This window comes from Mobula hypostoma, chromosome 6, assembly GCF_963921235.1.
Source record: "Mobula hypostoma chromosome 6, sMobHyp1.1, whole genome shotgun sequence".
Classification (NCBI taxonomy): Eukaryota; Metazoa; Chordata; class Chondrichthyes; order Myliobatiformes; family Myliobatidae; genus Mobula; species Mobula hypostoma.
Genome location: NC_086102.1, coordinates 132,942,855 through 132,964,072, shown reverse-complemented (window position 1 = coordinate 132,964,072; position 21,218 = coordinate 132,942,855). Strand labels below are relative to the sequence as shown.

The following is a 21,218-nucleotide window of genomic DNA, read 5'->3' as shown; positions in this document are numbered from 1 at the left end:
GGGCCAGATGGTCTGCATCCCAGAGTGCTTAAGGAAGTAGCCCAAGAAATAGTGGATGTATTAGTGATAATTTTTCAAAACTCTTTAGATTCTGGACTAGTTCCTGAAGATTGGAGGGTGGCTAATATAACCCCGCTTTTTTAAAAAAGGAGGGAGAGAGAAACCGGAGAATTATGGACCGGTTACCCTAACATCGGTGGTGACGAAAATGCTAGAGTCAGTTATCAAAGATGTGATAACAGCACATTTGGAAAGCGGTGAAATCATCGGACAAAGTCAGCATGGATTCGTGAAAGGAAAATCATGTCTGACGAATCTCATAGAATTTTTTGAGGATGTAACTAGTAGAGTGTATGGGGAGAACCAGTGGATGTGGTATATTTGGATTTTCAAAAGGCTTTTGACAAGGTCCCACACAGGAGATTAGTGTGCAAACTTAAAGCACACGGTATTGGGGGTAAGGTATTGATGTGGATAGAGAATTGGTTGGCAGACAGGAAGCAAAGAGTGGGAATAAACGGAACCTTTTCAGAATGGCAGGCAGTGCCTAGTGGGGTACCGCAAGGCTCAGTACAGGGACCCCAGTTGTTTAAAATATATATTAATGACTTAGATGAGGGAGTTAAATGCAGCATCTCCAGGTTTGCGGATGACACGAAGCTGGGCGGCAGTGTTAGCTGTGAGGAGGATGCTAAGAGGATGCAGGGTGACTTGGATAGGTTAGGTGAGTGGGCAAATTCATGGCAGATGCAATTTAATGTGGATAAATGTGAGGTTATCCGCTTTGGTGGCAAAAACAGGAAAACAGATTATTATCTGAATGGTGGCCGATGAGGAAAAGGGGAGGTGCAACGAGACCTGGGTGTCATTGTACACCAGTCATTGAAAGTGGGCATGTAAGTACAGCAGGCAGTGAAAAAGGCGAATGGTATGCTGGCATTCATAGCAAGAAGATTCGAGTACAGGAGCAGGGAGGTACTACTGCAGTTGTACAAGGCCTTGGTGAGACCACACCTGGAGTATTGTGTGCAGTTTTGGTCCCCTAATCTGAGGAAAGACATTCTTGCCATAGAGGGAGTACAAAGAAGGTTCACCAGATTGATTCCTGGGATGGCAGTACTTTCATATGATGAAAGACTGGATCGACTAGGCTTATACTCGTTGGAATTTAGAAGATTGAGGGGGGATCTTATTGAAACATATAAAATCCTAAAGGGATTGGACAGGCTAGATGCAGGAAGATTGTTCCCGGTGTTGGGGAAGTCCAGAACGAGGGGTCACAGTTTGAGGATAAAGGGGAAGCCTTTTAGGACCGAGATGAGGAAAAACTTCTTCACACAGAGTGGTGAACCTGTGGAATTCTCTGCCACAGGAAATAGTTGAGGCCAGTTCATTGGCTATATTTAAGAGGGAGTTAGATATGGCCCTTGTGGCTAAGGGGATCAGGGGGTATGGAGGGAAGGCTGGTGCAGGGTTCTGAGTTGGATGATCAGCCATGATCGTACTGAATGGCGGTGCAGGCTCGAAGGGCCGAATGGCCTACTCCTGCACCTATTTTCTATGTTTCTATGTTTCTATGTGCCAATCTTACCACTCAATTTGTTTGTGTGACTGCTTGCTATTATTTATGCAAATATGCAAACTAGCTGCAAAAGTGGCTCTGTCTGCGAGCTGTGGCTGCATACAAACAATTGCAAAGAATCGGATTTAGGTGCATTTTCATTATTTCTGCACAAACTAAATTACTTAGCACTTTGCAGCAGGGCTGTGTATTGTGATGGAGTTCGATATCCTTCAAGGAGTTCCTGGTATCTGAATTGCAGTGGTTGCTTGTGAACTATGTAATAACAGTGTCTTGTGTACTTGCAGCTGATACATCGCTTGTCAATGATTTATGAGCCACTGTACATGTGTCTGTAAGCAAGACAATCAAGGATTAATGTCTTTGCTGCAAACATTTTAACAGTCATGTCTGTATTGAATTGATTCCCTGTTTTCTGCATTAAATGAAGTTTTTATATTCATATTGGATGCGATAAATGGGTTAACCCAAATCCTTGAAATGCCCAGTATTTGAAAAGAAGCAGTATACTCACAATACTGTACTATTGTACAATTGGAAAATCTGTGTCCTTATACCATTGTATTTTCACAAGCATTGCTGTATAAAAGTAACTCATTGACTTCCTGGGATATTGCCTACTGTCATACATTTGTGTTCTTTTGTTATCAGGTTCGTTCATTGAAATCCCAGCCACCAGTTTGTGCATAGCAAGGTCCCATAAGCCGCAATGGGTGACCAGATAATCTGATGTATTTGAAGGATAAGTAATGGCATGAACGCCAGTGAAGTTAGGAGACACTTCTATGTGCAAATCTAATGGGAATTAATGCTAAATTTTGCAAATCGGTTTTGTTAGATATGCAGCAAAATCAGGTTTGTGGGGTTTGGTCACAGGGCACATATGAATTAAAGGGAAGTCAGGCAACACACACAAAATGCTGGTGGAATGCAGCAGGCCAGGCAGCATTTATAGGAAGAGGTACAGTCGACGATTTGGGCCGAGACCCTTCGTCAGGTCTAACTGAAAGAAAAGATGGAAAGGGATGTGAAAGTGGGGGGGGGGGGGTGGAGGAGGAGATCCGAAATGATAGGAGAAGACAGGAGTGGGAGGGATGGAGCCTAGAGCTGGAAAGTTGATTGGCAAAAGGGATACAAAGCTGGAGAAGGGAGAGGATCATGGGACGGGAGGCCTAGGGAGAAAGAAAGGGGGAGGGGAGCATCAGAGGGAGATATTGTGAGACGGACAGAGGGAGAAAAAAGAGAGAGAAAGAAAGGAGGGGAAAAAAGTAAATAAATAAAGGATGGGATAAGAAGTGGGGGAGGGGCATTAGCAGAAATTAGAGAAGTCAATGTTCATGCCATCAGCTTGAAGGCTACCCAGATGGAATATAAGGTGTTGTTCCTCCAACCTGAGTGTCGCTTTATCTTGACAGTAAAGGAGGCTATGGATGGACATATCAGAATGGGAATGGGACGTGGAATTAAAATGTGTGGCCACTGGGAGATCCTGCTTTCTCTGGCGGACAGAGTGTAGGTGTTCAGTGAAACGGTCTCCCAGTCTGCGTCGGGTCTCACCAATATGTAGAAGGCCGTACCGGGAGCACTGGACACAGTATATCACCTCAGCCAACTCACAGGTGAAGTGTCGCCTCACCTGGAAGGACTGTCTGGGGCCCTGAATGGTGGTGAGGGAGGAAGTGTAAGGGCATGTGTAGCACTTGTTCCGCTTACAAGGATAAGTGCCGGGAGGGTGATGGGTGGGGAGGGATGGGGGCGACAAATGGACAAGGGAGCCAAGTAGGGAGTGATCCCTATAGAAAGCGGGGGGGGGGAACGGGAAAGATGTGCTTGGTGGTGGAATCATGTTGGAGGTGGCGGAAATTACGGAGAATTATATGTTGGACCTGGACACTTCACCTGTGAGTCGGCTGGTGTGATGTACTGCGTCCAGTGCTCCCGATGCGGCCTTCTGTATATTGGCGAGACCCGACGCAGACTGGGAGACCGTTTCGCTGAACACCTACACTCAGTCCGCCAGAGAAAGCAGGATCTCCCAGTGGTCACACGTTTTAATTCCACGTCCCATTCCCATTATGATATGTCCATCCATGGCCTCCTCTACTGTCAAGATGAAGCCACACTCAGGTTGGAGGAACAACACGTTATATTCCCTCTGGGTAGCCTCCAACCTGATGACATGAACATTGACTTCTCTAACTTCTGTTAATGCCCCTCCTCCCCTTCTTACCTCATCCCTTATTATTTATTTATTTATTTATTTATTTTCTCCCTGTCTTTCTCTCTCTTTTTCCTCCCTCTGTCCCTCTCACTATATCTTCCTCTGATGCTCCCCTCCCCCTTTCTTTCTCCCTAGGCCTTCTGTCCCATGATCCTCTCATATCCCTTTTGCCAATCAACTTAACAGCTCTTGGCTCTATCCCTCCCCCTCCTGTCTTCTCCCATCATTTCGATTTCCCCCTCCCCCTCCCACTTTCAAATCTCTTACTATCTCTTCTTTCAGTTAGTCCTGATGAAGGGTTTTGGCCCGAAAAGTCAACTGTACCTCTTTCTAGAGATGCTGCCTGGCCTGCTGCGTTCCAGCAGCATTTTGTGTGTGTTACTTGAATTTCCAGCATCTGCAGATTTCCTCATGTTTGCATAAAAGAAAGAGAAGGTTTGGAACTAAATGGCACACTCCCGTTCATGCTTTCATGTTCTGGTAGCTATTTGCCTATCAGTTTATTAACACTAGGTACAGGACTGTCATTGTTAATGTGCTTTAGCATGCGTGGGTAGTGCTCTGTTACCATAACTGGAATACAGTTCTGTTGGTTACAGATCTGTAACAATATCACTGGGTTCATGTAACAAATTGATAATGGTCTACCACTATAGTTCTGGACACAGTGCTAGCAGACGTCTATATAGTAATATGGAACTTTGAGGGCTGTCATCGACTCAGAAGGCTGAATGGTCTCCTTCAAAGTCATAAGAAAATATATGAAATTGTTATATGTGAGACAACTTAGTGTACACTTTGTATTTCTAAAGTACTTTTCTGAAATTTGTTCAGCATTCAGAAGTATGGTCAAAATACTCGTACTTTGCCTAATTATTTACTTTAACTTAAGTAAAGATTATTTTAATTTACACAATTTATTTTTCCCGTTTACAAGTTGTACATATCACCTACTGGACCAGGGACAAACAGGACTTGTTGTAAGACTCATCTGTAGGTGTGGACATGGGACCAGTTCTGATTCTGGTTCATGAACCTCTGCTGGATCATATGAGGGCAGATTCCAGTTAGGATCGATAACTTGGGAAGCATTGCCAATCGTACTTGAAATCAATTCCTTGAAGGGGAGGATGTAGGAATAAATGCCTTCATGCTTCAGACTATTACATGAATAGCAGTAATTTCTTTTCAGTTGCTTTATTCTCAATATTTATTCTTTGTTTTATCAATAGGCATCCAGGCAAGCATCTGGCATTCCAGGAATGACGCCTACAGATGAGAAGTAAGTCAGTCTTTGCTCTGCAAACTAGAAGATCTGTACCAAATAGAAAGACGTAGTTTCTCCTCTGGATGAGGGAAGTCCTTTAAAACCAATGAAGTGGTTTTGAACTGCTATCTCTGTTGTGATAATGGAAATCTGGCTATGCTTTGGAACACTGCAAGAATTACAACAGCAAGCTATCCTACAGCTCAGTGAAGCAACAGTGCAACATTCCTGTCAATTAATTGCTCAGGGACCTACATCACAGCATGCAGGTGGTGAAGAAGCAGTCTGAAGTATGTGGCTTAGACTGCCTTCACTCACCATTGAAGCCAGGGCCTAGGATCTGTCAGACATGGGCAAGGGTAATCTGTTCACTGACCCCTACTACCCTTCCTCAGGCTGGTGAATCAGCACTTCCCACGTCCAACACAATGACTGGGAAGTGAAAGCAGTGTGTGCCACAGCTGGGGGATTTATTTGCCCATCACCACAAGCAGCTCAGTAATAGAATTGATTGAGTCCTGAATGGCAGAGCTGCCAAAGTAGGTATGCATCAGAGTAAATGAGGGAGAACCAGCCTTGTCTTCACCAATCTACTAGTCGGATTATAGTTCTTCATAACAATAATGGGAGGAGTGGCCATTTGACGGTCTTGATAGATGTAGAGAATCCTAATGTTTTGCATGGCACTGTGGCACTGTTCGTAGAGCTCTAGGTACCCAGGTTCCACCCTGACCTCCAGCGCTGACTGTGCGGAGCTTGCATGTTCCCCATGTGATTGTGTAGGTTCCCTCCAAATGCATCAGTTTCCTCCCACATCCCCAAAGGCTATAAATTTTCCCTAGTTTATGGGGGAGTGGTAGAAGCTGGGGTAGTTAACAAGAATAAAAATATAGGATTAATATAGGATTAGAATAAAAGTGGTTAGAGTGGTTGATGGTTGGCTCAGACTAGGTTACTATACTTCTCTATTACTTTCTGATTTATTTAATATTTAAATCAGTATTAATAATTAAGTTCACAACATGGCAAGTTTCTTGCTCTGTGATTGCCATCAAGCCTGGAATTAACCCATGTTCAATAAGGAGGGTGAGAGAACATATCAGAAGCATCATCCAAGCTGAAGCAATGACACAGGACAATGTGTTTGGTAATCATTGTAAGCAAAATGGCCCTGCCAACGAAAGATCAAACACCCAAATGGAGGAGGCTGGGGAAACATTACTGGAAACGGAAGAGGAGTTAAATAGATATTTGGCATCAAATTTGTTTTACAGTTACTGCAAGCATCCTATTAATACTGAATAATGCTGGGAAGGGATTAATATTGTCACCATTGTGAAAAAATTAATGTTGGATAAACTAATGGTGGGGGTGAGTGGAGTGCTAAATGATAAGTCTCTGGACCAGATGGCTTCCATCCTGGGATTCTAAAAGAAATATTTGCAGAGATGGTAGTTGAATTTGCTATGAGTTTCCAAAAATCCTCAGATACTGGACAAGTTCCAGAGGATTGGAAAACTGCCTTATTCAAAAAGAAGTGAGTCAAAAAGCAGTGATGGAAGACTAATCAGACAAATAATTGTTAGAAAAATGTCAGAATCAATTATGAAGGAAGCAATTGCAGCACATTTGTGAAGTTATTTCTAATCATGCAAGTCAATATAGTTTCATGAAGGGAAAATCACATCTGTCCTAATTTTTTTTTGGCAAAATCCTGGCCAGAATTTACAGAGGGTATCTAGTATGTATATTCAGCCTTACAGAAGCTATTTGACAAGGTATTTCACTGACGTGGTGAGGTAGTGTGTTGGCATCAATGGAAGTTGACCGGTGGTAGGAAACAGTGAATACAGGTAAAAGGTCATTTTCAATAAGGGTACAATGGGGACCAGTGTAAGGATTGCAACTCATTACAAGGTTTGTAAAAATAAATATTATCTTGTAGGAAGGAAGCAAATATGCTGAAACCAAATTTGTAGATGACACCAAATAATCAGAAGGTAAACTGCGAGGAGGATGCAGACAGTTCAGAGAGAAACAAATGGGTTAGGTGAATGATGACAAGTTGGCAAATGGATAGAACAACGTGGAAGAAAGTGAAGTTATTTATTTTGGAATTAAAAACAAAAGAACAGAGAACTATTTAAAAAGAGAAAATCTGAAAAAGTTGTGACACATGTGAAATTGGGGGGCCTTGCTCATGCATTAATGTGTTTGCCATAGGAAAGACTAATGAAAGTTGTCTCTTATTTCAAGAAGAGTTGGATATAAAAGCAGTGAAGTCTTATCACAACTGTAAAACACATGAGTGAGACCTCATCTCAAATGCTACCAGTAATTTTGGTCCACCTGTTTAAGAAAATAGATAGAATTTAATTGGAGGTGGTTCAAAGAGGGTTCGTTAGGATGGTTCCCATCCTGGGGAGTTTCCTATGTGAAAGTGTTAGGTTGGTTCAGCGAAAAAGGATTTGAGTTTGAGGAGAATGTCTTAAAGATAACACTGTGCAATAGCACTCAGTATTTATCTATCATCAGCCAATAAATTGTGATGAAGACAGTTCTGATGTGTGCACAATTTGGATATCTATTGACAGTACATGTTTGGAAATGTAATTTGGTCAGGTTGGTTTCAAATTCCCATTGTGCCATCTATCTGTAACAAAAGATAGGTTGGAACTGGTTTGTCAAATTTTAGATGAGAAGCCTCCAACCAACCAGAAACAATGCTCCTTCAGTTTAACTTGGAATTATGACTGAATTCTGTAGATAAAATGCCCAGAATAACCATCTTTGCTTTGTGAAGAAAGGTGTAATGCTGTTTAAAATGAATTGGTTTGTGAAGACAATTTCTAGGGAAATGATTTATGCCCTATCACTTCACTCCACTTCCCTCTTTCTCTGTAAATAGAGAAGTTGTCTTATGAATGATCGTCTCAGAATTCATCCTTGTACAAAACAAAATTGCTGAAAAATGTCTGGCAAAAATGAAAACCTTTCATCAGAATACTTTTTTCTGACTCTAGATTTAAATAGTCCTTATTGGCAAAGTGTCAGCCCTTGAGTTGAGGGGATATGCCAGGCTCATGGCAAACAGTCAACATTTTCAGGAAAGACTGTTCAAACACTAGAAAATTAAGAAATGAAACATCATACCAACTTTTCCCAAGTCAAGGTTAATTAGAAAATATGTTGAGTGGAGAACAATCACGTAAAGTATGTGCTTCAAATCAATCACTTGGGTGCTATTATTGTTCGGCAATGTTGTTCCTAGTTCCGAGTCCCTGTATTCAGTGTTTTTAAAATAAAAATGAAAAGGCAAAGTTGAATTCGTACTGTGCATCTCAAAATTTCAGAATTTCTCAATTGCTTCACAATTACCCAAGTAATTTTGAAGACACTGTTGTGATGTGGAATCCACAGCAACTATTTGGAACATAAACTCACCAGAACAGCAATCTTCTTTTGAGAACTTGCATAAATAATAAATTTAGTCATTAGTGATTATCCACTTCTACTCAAAACAGTGCCACCAGGTCTTTAAGTGGATTTTTTTCCCCACTGCTATTTCCATAGCCATTTCCCACTGCCCTGGCCAAAACATTTCCCTTCCTTTCAACTGCTCTCTTTTCCAACTTTATCTGAAGGCAACTATTTGTTCTTAATCCTCAGGGATGGGAATCTTCCAGATATTGTGAGCACTGGCAGTCTTCATCAGTTCCTGGTAAATCTTCATGAAAAATATGGATCCATTGTATCTTTCTGGTTTGGACAACGGCTGGTGATAAGTTTGGGTTCCTTGGACCTCTTGAAAGAGCACATCAATCCAAACCGGACGTGTAAGTAGAGACTTCCTTTTTAGAGGTTTAGAGACACAGCACAGTAGCTTGCCCTTCCAGCCCAACAAACCTGCACCACCCAATTACACCTACTAACCAATTAACCTACTAACCCATACATCTTTGGAATGCATGAGGAAAGTCGAGCACCCGGAGGAAACCCATGTGGTAGTGGGGAGAATGTACGAACTCCCCGTGCGTGAAATTGAACCTGGTCACTACCACTGTGCCCCACCTCACATTTTAGAGTCTGGAAGCATCTTACGCAACTCATCAAGAGACAGCAGATACACGTTGGGAAACAGTATCCACTTTCAAATTAATTAACAATTTAGGGTAAGATTTAAGAAACAGAATATAATCAAGGTCGGTGAATATTTGGAATGATAAGTACCAGAATAAGTTTCAGACTAGAATGAAGTCTAGGGCTTCTGAATAACAGATATGTGTGAGATGAGATCTCAGAATGATTCAGACATGTATATTCAGGAATGCTGGAATCCTAGCAACAGACTTGGCTGCTGTCTGTAAACTAGATATGCCCATGGGCATTGAGTAAGACTCTCAAATGGTATTTGTGGCTGAGAGTACTTTATAACCTAAGGTACAGAGACCAATTTTGATGGCCCACCTTCTGACCGAGAATAGGCTGTTAAAGTGGTATAGTTTAAGGCTCAAGACATGGTTTAATATTATGTTAGTTGCTGGACAACATGAGGAATGTGTGTACAGACATATCTAAGCATACATCAAGAACAAGAGAATAACTAGGAAGAGGGAGAATAACTCAGGGATATCAGAAAGACTACGTGCTTGTGGGTGGAGGATGTGGCCAACACCCTAAGTAGGTTCTTTGCCTCAGTATTTACCAAGGAGATAATGTAGAGCAGGGCTGTCCTACCTGGGCTCCACAGACCCCTCGGTTAATGGTAGGGGTCTATGGCATTAAAAAAGGTTGGGAACCCCTGATATAGGGGATAGTGAAATCACTGGAGCATGCTAATATGCTAGGGCATTTTGAGATAAGGAGGGAGGTAGTGTTGGGTCTCTGAAAGAACATTAAGGTGGTTATTGAGGGAGGCAAAATAAGATTGTTGGAGCCTTGACCAAGATCTTTGCATCCTCTCTCGCCACAGGCAATTCCCAAAGGACTGGTGAGTAGCTAATGTTGTTCCATTAAAAGGGTTTTTCTGTTGGGAACGAAGGAAGATGAGTGATGACCTGATAGAGGTGTACAAGATGAGAAGGAGCAGAGATGGAGTGTATAGTCAGAAACTTTTTCCCAGGAAATGACTAGTACAAGGAACCATAATTTTAAAGAAATTGAAGGAAAGTATGCGGGGGGGGGGGAAATAATAGAGGTAAGTTCCTTACACTGTCATTGTCCGACTGTCCTTAATCAGACTATGCTTCTCCAAATATATCAGATTCCAGTTAATTGGGAAAGATCGGGACCAGTACATTTTGGCACAATTAAGTGGCTGCTCAAATTAGCTGAAGTTCCATGGAAATAGTTAAACAGGTATATTAAAAAAAAGACAAACTACTGTTTAAATGAGTAACAAGTTACATATTTAAATGACATACAGAACAAATTAAAACACTACCAATACTACTACAGTACTTTCAGTTTGTGTATTGGTTCCTCATAGTTATTGAGGGAGGAATTCATTCAGTGTACAATGTCTGTTGATTGCCTATAAATGAGCAATATCAGTGCAGACACCTGGTGCTGATAATGGACTGTCTTCATACAATGCTTTCGATGATTACATCCTCCAAATTTTCATTCTAGCATTCAAGATGATTGTTGATATCTTCAAATTTTTTGTAGTTGCTAACTTGTTGAAGTATTGAAATTATTTCATTTTCGCTTCTGGCTGTTTCTGCCATCTCCAAGCCTGAATGCTAGAAACCACAGTGAACAAAATGGTTCGAAATCATCGTACTGCTTGTTTATTTCCAACTATCAGTGACAAGAATTACTGCTTTTTGAGCACAAACACAAGCAACTGACTCTATTTTAGAACTGTTTGCTCTAAGCATGGTGTATTGTCTAATGACCACATACGTGCATGTGACTGACACTAGTTAAAAACTGTTTGACAACGGTCTTCTGTCCCAATTAAGTGCTTACAATGTCCCAAATAAATGAAGTGAATCCCGACTATTTTCTCGATTAGTTTTTATTCTTTAAGCTTTGTCCCAAATAAATGGCTGCCCTTCAGTTATGGTTGCCTTTATAGGAAGGCTCTGGAGGCTTTAAAAAGAGTGCAGAAGAGTTTGCCAGGATGCAGGATGCTGCTTGGATTAAAGGGCATGTACTGCAAGGAGAAGTTTCTTTTACCTCTGTAGTAGCAGATGCTGAAGACAGACCTGATAGTTTGTAAGGTTATGAGAGGCATAGATAGCGAATAGGCAACCAGTATGGGCCGCACAGTAGTGTAGTGGTTAGCACAGTGCTTTACAGTACAGGAGTTCTAGGTTCAATTCCCACAGCTGCCGTGACGGAGTGGATTTCCTCCTGTTGCTCCAGTTTCCTCTCTTGGTCCAAAGATGTACCAGTTGGGAGGTTAACTGGTCATTGTAAATTGTCTCATGATTAGGCTAGGGTTAAATTGGGGGATCGCTGGGTGGCGTGGCTCAAAGGGCTTACTCTGCGCTGTACCTTGATAAGTTACTTTTTAAAAAGTTCTTCCTCGGGTCAAAATGGCTTGTACTAGAGGGCATGTATTTCAGCTGAGAGGGGGTAAGTTCAAAGGAGGTGTGCGGGGGACGTTGTTTATTTTTTTATTTTACTCAGAGAGTGGTGGGTGCCTAGAATACACGGCCAGAGTGGTGTTGGAGGCAAATATGATGGAGGTATTTAAATGGCTCTTAGATAAGCACATGAATATGCAAAGTTGGAGAAACATAGAAATCGTGTAGGCAGAAAAGATTAGTTACTTGGGCATTTCCTTTTTCCTTTGATTAGTTCGGCATAATTTTGCAGACTAAAGGGCCTGTTCCTGTGCTTTACTGTTTTATGTTCTATGAAAGTCGAGTTGCCCACTTTACTGTTTTAACTTCTTTCCGCCTCCATTTAGCTGATCCATTCGAGACCATGCTGAAATCACTGCTAGGATACCAGGCTGGGTTTGGAGGTAGTGCTGCTGAGAGTCATGCAAGGAAGAAAGTTTACGAGGCTGCAGTGAATAAAGCAATCCAGAGCAACTTCACCCTTATTCTGAAGGTAAATAGTTTTGGGACTATTCAAACCATCCCTCTATCAATCTCTGTAGACTTCTTCAATGCAATTTTCATTCTTCATTGAAAGACTTCATTTTGCAGTTGAAGAAAACTTTCCTTCGGATACAATATTTTTAAGTAATACCTGTGAAGCCTTTCAGTCACACTGCAGCTTTTGCATTCATAGAAGCATAGAAACATAGAAAATAGGTGCAGGAGTAGGCCATTCGGCCCTTCGAGCCTGCACCACCATTTATTATGATCATGGCTGATCATCCAACTCAGAACCCAGCCTTCCCTCCATACCCCCTGACCCCTGTAGCCACAAGGGCCATATCTAACTTCCTTTTAAACATAGCTAATGAACTGGCCTCAACAGTTTGCTGTGGCAGAGAATTCCACAGATTCACCACTCTCTGTGTGAAGAAGTTTTTCCTAACCTCGGTCCTAAAAGGCTTCCCCTCTATCCTCAAACTGTGACCCCTCGTTCTAGACCTCCCCAACATCGGGAACAATTTTCCCGCATCTAGCCTGTCCAATCCCTTTAGGATCTTATACGTTTCAATCAGATCCCCCCTCAATCTTCTAAATTCCAACGAGTACAAGCCCAGTTCATCCAGTCTTTCTTCATATGAAAGACCTGCCATCCCAGGAATCAATCTGGTGAACCTTCTTTGTACTCCCTCTATGGCAAAGATGTCTTTCCTCAGATTAGGGGACCAAAACTGCACACAATACTCCAGGTGTGGTCTCACCAAGGCCTTGTACAACTGCAGTAGTACCTCCCTGCTCCTGTACTCGAATCCTCTCGCTATAAATGCCAGCATACCGTTCGCCTTTTTCACCGCCTGCTGTACCTGCATGCCCACTTTCAATGACTGGTGTATAATGACACCCAGGTCTCGTTGCACCTCCCCTTTTCCTAATCGGCCACCATTCAGATAATAATCTGTTTTCCTATTTTTGCCACCAAAGTGGATAACTTCACATTTATCCACATTAAATTGCATCTGCCATGAGTTTGCCCACTCACCCAACCTATCCAAGTCACCCTGCATCCTCTTAGCATCCTCCTCACTGCTAACACTGCCACCCAGCTTTGTGTCATCCGCAAACTTGGAGATGCTGCATTTAATTCCCTCATCCAAGTCATTAATATATATTGTAAACAACTGGGGTCCCAGCACTGAGCCTTGCGGTACCCCACTAGTCACCGCCTGCCATTCTGAAAAGGTCCCGTTTATTCCCACTCTTTGCTTCCTGTCTGCTAACCAATTCTCCACCCACACCAATACCTTACCCCCAATACCGTGTGCTTTAAGTTTGCACACTAATCTCCTGTGTGGGACCTTGTCAAAAGCCTTTTGAAAATCCAAATATACCACATCCACTGGTTCTCCCCTATCCACTCTACTAGTTACATCCTCAAAAAATTCTATGAGATTCGTCAGACATGATTTTCCTTTCACAAATCCATGCTGACTTTGTCCGATCATTTCACCGCTTTCCAAATGTGCTGTTATCACATCCTTGATAACTGACTCCAGCAGTTTCCCCACCACCGACGTTAGGCTAACTGGCCTATAATTCCCCGGTTTCTCTCTCCCTCCTTTTTTAAAAAGTGGGGTTACATTAGCCACCCTCCAATCCTCAGGAACTAGTCCAGAATCTAACGAGTTTTGAAAAATTATCACTAATGCATCCACTATTTCTTGGGCCACTTCCTTAAGCACTCTGGGATGCAGACCATCTGGCCCTGGGGATTTATCTGCCTTCAATCCCTTCAATTTACCTAACACCACTTCCCTACTAACATGTATTTCGCTCAGTTCCTCCATCTCACTGGACCCTCTGTCCCTTACTATTTCTGGAAGATTATTTATGTCCTCCTTAGTGAAGACAGAACCAAAGTAATTATTCAATTGGTCTTCCTTTAACATGTTGAGCATGAATAAATTGTCATTGTGCAACAAAGAATTTGCACCAAAAAAATTAGTAAATGTTCCAGAATGCTTTGCGAGAGCTTTTTACCATTTCTCAACATCTGGTGCATCTCCTCCTCAAACATTCGACAGTTTCTGTTTCATTTCCTGCATTATTTGTAAAATTCATTGCTGAAGTATTTAATGTCTGCTTGAAAGATGCCATCTGTAATTACATTCCCTTCATCCCAAATCATTTTATTAGAATTTTTTATAATAGGTACTCATAAAAGCTTTTGCTATTTATTTTCTTGATATCTGCAAGGCGCTTTACATGTTTTTTACAGTAATCCCTATTCCCCATTTTCTCCTACACCTAACAATTTCTGCTTGGTTTTGTTCACTCAGTACAACTCTGTTCTGTGGTTTAGTTCATTTCACATCTTTGTTTATCTGCAAAATTAAAATTATTCTCTTTTCTGCTAATATTTACAGTACATCTTAAAATACCCTCTATGTCAAGGATAACTTGTTCTGTCTGCTAGAGAGTTTGAACCTTACAGAGGCCAGAGTGCGTGTGTGTGTGTGTGTGGGGGGGGGGGGGTTGGGAGGAGAGAGAGAGAGAGAAAGCGAGAGATACTGGTATCTCCGTAGGTGAGGAAATGATTATGACCAACAGAGGAACGTATGTTTGAGAATGAAACTGTGTGTTTGGATGTGTGTGTGAGTGGGCAGGCAGGGGTGTGGTGGGTCTCGATGGTTTGACAGCTGGCTCACCAGGTGATGTTTACGTGCTCTTCCCAGTCATCAGGTCTCGTGTTACCAATTTTGGCATTTAGTGTAAGATCTAGATACAAAATAAAGCTCCCTCTCACAAAGAATCAAAGGACTCAATGGCTGAAGCAGCATCTTTAGAGGTAAAGGGAGAGTCAGTGTTACAGATCAAGACCCTGCATCTGGACAAAGGGAGGATAAGGGTCATGCCATTATAAAGAGGCATGGGGTGGGGCTGGTGAGACCAAGGAGGATAGAGCACAGAACAATACAGCATAGGAATAGGCCATTGGCCCACGATGTGATTGTTGAACATGATGCCAAATAAAACTAACTTTTCTTCAGTTATACAGGATTCATATCCATCAATTTCCTGCATATTCACATGTTGGTCTAAAACCCTTTTAAACATCACTAATGTGTCTGCTTCCACCAATACTCCTAGTAGCCCTGGAACCTATGACCGCTCTATTAAGGGACTTACCATTAACTGTATTTGACCTCCCAAAGTGCAATATCTTACACTTGCCCAGAATCGATGATGCTGTCATCTACCTGCTGAATAAAGCCTACTCGCATTTGGATAAGCAGGGCAACACTGTGAGGAACATGGTTTTTGATTTCTAGAGTGCCTTCAAGACCATATAGCCCTCATTACTTGGGGGGAGAGCTCCATACAGTGCAGGTTTGCACTTCCACTGTATCCTGAATAATGGACTGTTTGACTGGCAGATCACAATTTGTGTCAGAGCTGTGTGTCAGACATGGCTATAAGCAACACTGGGGTCCTACAGGGGACTGTATTGGCTCCCTTCCTGTTTAGCCTGTATACCTCAGACTTTAGATACATCTGCAGAAATTCTCTGATGACTCAGCAATAGTTGGGTGTATAAAGGGAGGACAGGAGGGGATGAATACAGGGGCCTGATGGAGGACTTTGTCAAATGGTGCAAGCTGAATCATCTGCAGCTGTGCAGTAAGACAAAGGAGATGATGATGGACTTTAGGGAGACTAAGCCTGCACTGCTCCCTGTTACTATTGATGGTGAGGACGTGGATGTGGTGAGGGCCTACAAGTACCTGGGGGTGCACCTGAATGACAGACTTGAGTGGAGCACCAACGCAGGGGCTGTGTACAAGAAGGGCCAGAGTCACCTCTACTTCCCGAGGAGACTGAGGTCCTTTGGAGTATGCAGGCCTCTGCTTCACATGTTCTACCAGTCTGTTGTCATCAGTACAATCTTCTATGTGGGGGTGTACTGGGGCAATGGCATTAACACGGATGATGCTAAATAGGCTCTATAAACTGATTAGAAAGGCAGGGTCTGTTATAGGAGTCAAACTGGATACATTAGAATCTGGTAGAACAAAGGACCCTGTGGAAAATCTTGGCGACTCTGGATAATGTTTCTCACCCTCTGCATGCCACCTTAACTGATCAGAGGAGCACTTTTAGTAATTGACTACGACAACTGTGCTGCTCCAAAGAGTGTTATGTGAGGTCATTCTTATCCTCAGCAATTAGGCTCTATACTGAGTCAGCCTATAGCTGGGGAAGTGATGGCCCCCTCCTGTTAAACAGTTTGAGGTAACTTATTTCTTATTCTCTTTTACTTCTCCACTAATATTTGAATATTTGTGTATCTGTGCACTTGTAATGTTACTGTGACACTATAATTTCCTTTGGGATCAATAAAGTATCTCTCTATCTATCTAAACACTATCTGCCAATTTCTTGCTTATATGTGTAACTTTATCCCACAGTATTATTTGATAATCCTTCATACTATCCACATCGCCACTTATTTTTATATTATCTACGATCTTGCTAATGTACAGTACCTATCTACATTTTCATCCAAACCATTGATATATATCACAAACAATAAAGGTCCCAGCATCAATCCTTGTGGAACCCTACTGGTCTTGGACCTCCAGCCAGTATAACAGCCTTTTACCATACATTAGGTTTTCTGTGGGCTAGCTAGTTCTAGATCCAAGCTTGCAATTGACTCTGGATCCCATGCGTCTTTATCTTGTGAATCACCCTACCACAAAGGACCTTATCAAATAACTTACTAAAGTCCACGTTGATAATATCCACTGCCTTAACCTCATCAAGCATCTTTGTCACCTCTTCAAATGATCACGTTTGTTAGGTATGGAATCCCCACACAAAACCATGCTAACTATCTTTTAGAATGCCATTGCTTTCCAAATCTACATAAATTCTATCTCTAAGAATCCTCTCTGGTAGCTTCCCTACCACTGACGTGGGGCTTACTACCATATTATTACCTGAATTATCCCTATTTCCCTTCTTGAACAAAGGAATAATATTTGCTACTCTCCAGTCCTCCAGGACTTCATCAGTTACTAGTGACAATGCAAAGATCATTGTCAAAGCCCTAGCAATCTCCTTACATGCTCCTTTGAATATTCTTGTATAAATGCCATCAGGCCCTGGGAATTTATCCGCCTTAATGCTTCTCAGAAGACCCAGCATTACCTCCTTCCCAATCTCAAAATATCTCAGCACATTAGCATTCCCCATTGTTTTCACTATCCTCCAATTCCTTCTGCTCAGTAAATACTAGCACAAAGTACTCATTTAGTAATTCAGCCACTTGCTCTGACTCTAAATACAAATTCCCTCCTTTATTCCTGAATGGACCTGCCTCTTAATTGGTTATCTTTTTTCTTAAGATTATATTCTTAAAACTAAAGGAGTTGTGAACATTGTTCCCAAATGCTGTCTGACTGAAGGTCAGTCACCTGTCCAGGCTTATTTATCAAATTGAGGGCCAGTATGGTCCTGTGTTTAATGGAACTATCCACATACTGTTTCAAGAAACCACCTTGAATGTACCAAAGAATTTCTGCCCCATCTAAGCCTGTTGCATGAAGGAAGACCCAGTCAATGCAGAGGAAGTTAAAATTACCCTTTTACATCTTTCCATGGTCTGTTTAGATAGCTGTTCCTTCATCCCCTTTCACCTTCCTTATTTTTGAACTCTACCCACGTTGCCTCAGTGATGAGCCCTCCAATATTTCCGTTCTGAATGCAGTGCTCCTTGCCTATAGTGCAACTCCACCTCTTGTGCCTCCCTCTCTATCTCATCTAAAGCATCAAAGCCCAGAAAAGTTGAACTGATTGGTAATCTGTAACCACTGGTATACAGAAAGAATCTGTACTACAATGGTCTTGCAGTATGTATGTCTTTATAGGCACCCTAACTATATATACAGTTGCAAGAAAAAGTTTGTGCACCCTTTGCAGTTACCTGGTTTTCTGCATTAATTTACTCATAAAATGTGGTCTGATCTTCACCCAAGTCACAATAATAGACAAACACAATCTGCCTAAACTAATAGCACACAAACATTTGTACTTATTCTCACCAATACAGAGTAAACCATTTAAACAATCACAGTCTAGGTTAAAAAAAAGTGTGTAAACCTCTGGGTAAACGCCTTCTTCAAAAGCTATTTGTTAAGTTGTTTAAGTCTATTTGATACCTAGTTAGCCCATTGCTTTGCTTTGCTTTTTAGGGTAGTTGCACGGTGGGTTTTTTGGGGGGGGGGTTTTGGGTTATTTCTTCTCTTTATTAATATATATGGAAAATTAGTATACTACTATATTACCTCATTATTTTATAACTAAACTGCACTGTTTGTACTTTTTTTATGTATTAATATCTCTTGTAAATTTATATCGCAACAGTGTATTAGTTTTTATATGTTTTACCTTTTGTGTACTAATTTAATAAAAAGATTTCAAAAGAAAAGAAAGAAAAGCTATTTGGAGTCAGGTGTTCCAATCAATGTGACGAGATTGGAAGTGTGGGTTGTAGAGGTGCCCTGCTCTATAAAAAAAAGACACACAAAGTTAAGTTACTGACAGAGCCTGCTCTTATCAAGGAAGATCTGTTTATGTGCACCATTCCTCCATCAAAACAACTTTCAGAAGACCTTAGAAGAAGAATTGTAAAGGTGCATGAAGCTATAAAAGGCTGCAAAAGCACCTCTGAAGATCTGAGTGTTCATCAGTCCACAATAAGAGAAATTGTCTACAAATGGAAGAAATTCTGTACTGTTTCTACCCTCCCTAGGAGTGAGCATCCTACAAAGATCAACAGGCAATACTGAAGGAGGTGAAAAAGAACCCAAGGGTAACAGCAAAAGACCTGCAGAAATCTCTAGAACTTGCTAAAGTCTCTGCTTATGTGTCCACTATAAGAAAAAAAAAACTGAACAAGAATGGTGTTCATGGATGACACCACAAAGGAAGCCACTGCACATCTCAGGTTTGCAAAAGACCACCTGGATGCTCCACAACACTTCTGGGACAATGTTCTGTGGACAGGTGAGACGAAAGTTGAACTTTTTGGCAGAAGTGCACATTGCTATAAAAGGGCACTCCACATCAACGCCAAAACCTCATCCCAACTGTGAAGCATGGTGGAAGGAGCATCATGGTTTGGGGCTGCTTTGCTGCCTCAGGCCTGGACACGTTACAATCATTGAGGGAACAATGAATTCAAAATTGTATCAAGACATTTTAAAGGTGAGTATCAGGGTAGCAGTCTGTCACCTGAAGCTTAATAGAAGTTGGATGATACAAGACAGTGATCCAAAACACAAGAGTAAATCAACAACAGAACGGTTTAAAAAGTAGAAAATGTGTGTTTTGGAATGGCCAAATCAGAGTCCAGGCCTCAACCCAACTGAGATGCTATGGCATGACTTGAAGAGGGTTGCTCATGGAAGGTCTTCCAGAAATATTGATGAACTGAAACAGTTTTGTAAGGAGGAATGGTCTAAAATTCCTCCACACCATTACGTAAGTTTGATCAGCAGCTAAAACATTTTCTACTAGTTATTAAATACAAGGGTTCACATACTTTTTCCAGCCTGGACGGTGAATAATTAAACAATTTGTTCTATAAAGATGTGAAAAGTACAATTGTATATTTATTATTAGTTTAGGCAGATTGTGTTTGTCTCTTTGTGACTTAGACCACATTTTATGAGTAAATTAATCCAGAAAAGCGGGTAACTGCAAAGGGTTCACAAACTTTCTTGCAATTTTATGTGCCAAAGCTTTTGCACAATACTGTACATATAATGTAGGTCATTAGATTAGTAAGTTTGTAAATGACGTGAAAATTGGTGAAGTTATAGATAGTGAAGAAGAATGTCTAAGGATTAAATGGAACATAGATCAGCTGGAAAGCTGGATAGAGAAGTGGCAGATGGTGTTTAATCCAGAAGGTGTGAGGTACTGAGAATGAGGCATTAAGTGCTTTAGTCATGTTGGCACTGTACGTGTATTAGTTAGACCGCATTATGACTACCACAATACAGGAAGGAAATGCTAGGAGTGGTGGGAGTGCAGAAGAGATTCAACTCTGGAATGGAGTGTTATAGGTAAGGGTAGATTGTTTAGTCTGGGTTTATTCTTACTGGAACCTAGGAGATTAAGGGCGACTTTACAGAGGTTTATAGTACTATGAAGGACATACATAGAAGTTTTGCCAGAGCAGAGCAAGTCTGAAAGGCTCACGTTTAAGATAAGAAGGGAGACCATTTAAAGGCGATCAGAGGGGTAAGTTTTTCACATGGAGAGTGATGAATATCTGAAAAGTGCTGCCAGAGGAGGTTCCAACTACAATATTGACATGGCATGTGGACATGTACTTGGTTAGCAAGAGCGTAGAGGGATAGAGGCCTAAAGTGATTAGTGTAGATGGATATCACATTCTGCATGGATGAGATGGAGTGTATGATGTATGAGATGATTAACGTCTCCTTGCCTTTTCCTTTTTCTCTTCCATCAGCTAGCTGATGAGTTGGTTTCAAAGTGGCTTTCATATCCTGAATCCCAGCACGTTCCGCTGTGTCAGCATTTGTTGGGCTTTGCCATGAAGTCTGTCACACAGACAGCAATGGGTAGTCGCTTTGAAAGTGATCAAGAAGTAATTCGCTTTCGGAAGGATCATGATTCGGTGAGTGCACTCAGATGGAATACAGAGCAGCATTGTGTAGCAAGTGATAATGTTTCTAACTTGCTTTTGATCAATCCATCTCAGTGAAATGTCACATAACAAAACAACAGAATGGGACTGCATTGGCAGAGGAAGCTCTTCCCTCAGTGCTATTGACCTTGCCCAAAAAAACAAGGAATACTGAAACTGAGCTTCATTGTGTGTACCATGAGATGATGTGTGATCAGTTTATTTTTTAGCAGTGCAGCTGAACAAACTTTGCATTCAGATAGGCCAAAAATGTCAGTGAGATTACTTCCATATTCTGGGGAAAAAGAGCAGCAAAACTTGTGCTTCAAAGGACCTGTAGCAAGAGTGCCAGGTGAGTTCCAGCACAGTGT

The 21,218-nt window shown here is 41.5% G+C and overlaps 1 protein-coding gene across 3 annotated transcripts in view; it reads left to right on the top strand.

Annotated features, from left to right (window-relative positions):
• Positions 1 to 21,218, top strand: part of LOC134348420 (cytochrome P450 20A1) — a 61,732-nt gene that overhangs the window by 5,239 nt on the left and 35,275 nt on the right. For all 3 annotated transcript variants that reach the window (XR_010018420.1, XM_063051765.1, XM_063051764.1), the window contains exons 2-5: positions 5,036 to 5,085; positions 8,740 to 8,906; positions 11,993 to 12,138; positions 20,671 to 20,838. Coding sequence is in view for 2 of the 3 variants with exons in the window: in XM_063051765.1 (XP_062907835.1) it covers positions 5,036 to 5,085; positions 8,740 to 8,906; positions 11,993 to 12,138; positions 20,671 to 20,838 (531 nt within the window). In the remaining variant the exon portion in view is untranslated. The remainder of the gene's footprint in view (positions 1 to 5,035; positions 5,086 to 8,739; positions 8,907 to 11,992; positions 12,139 to 20,670; positions 20,839 to 21,218) is intronic.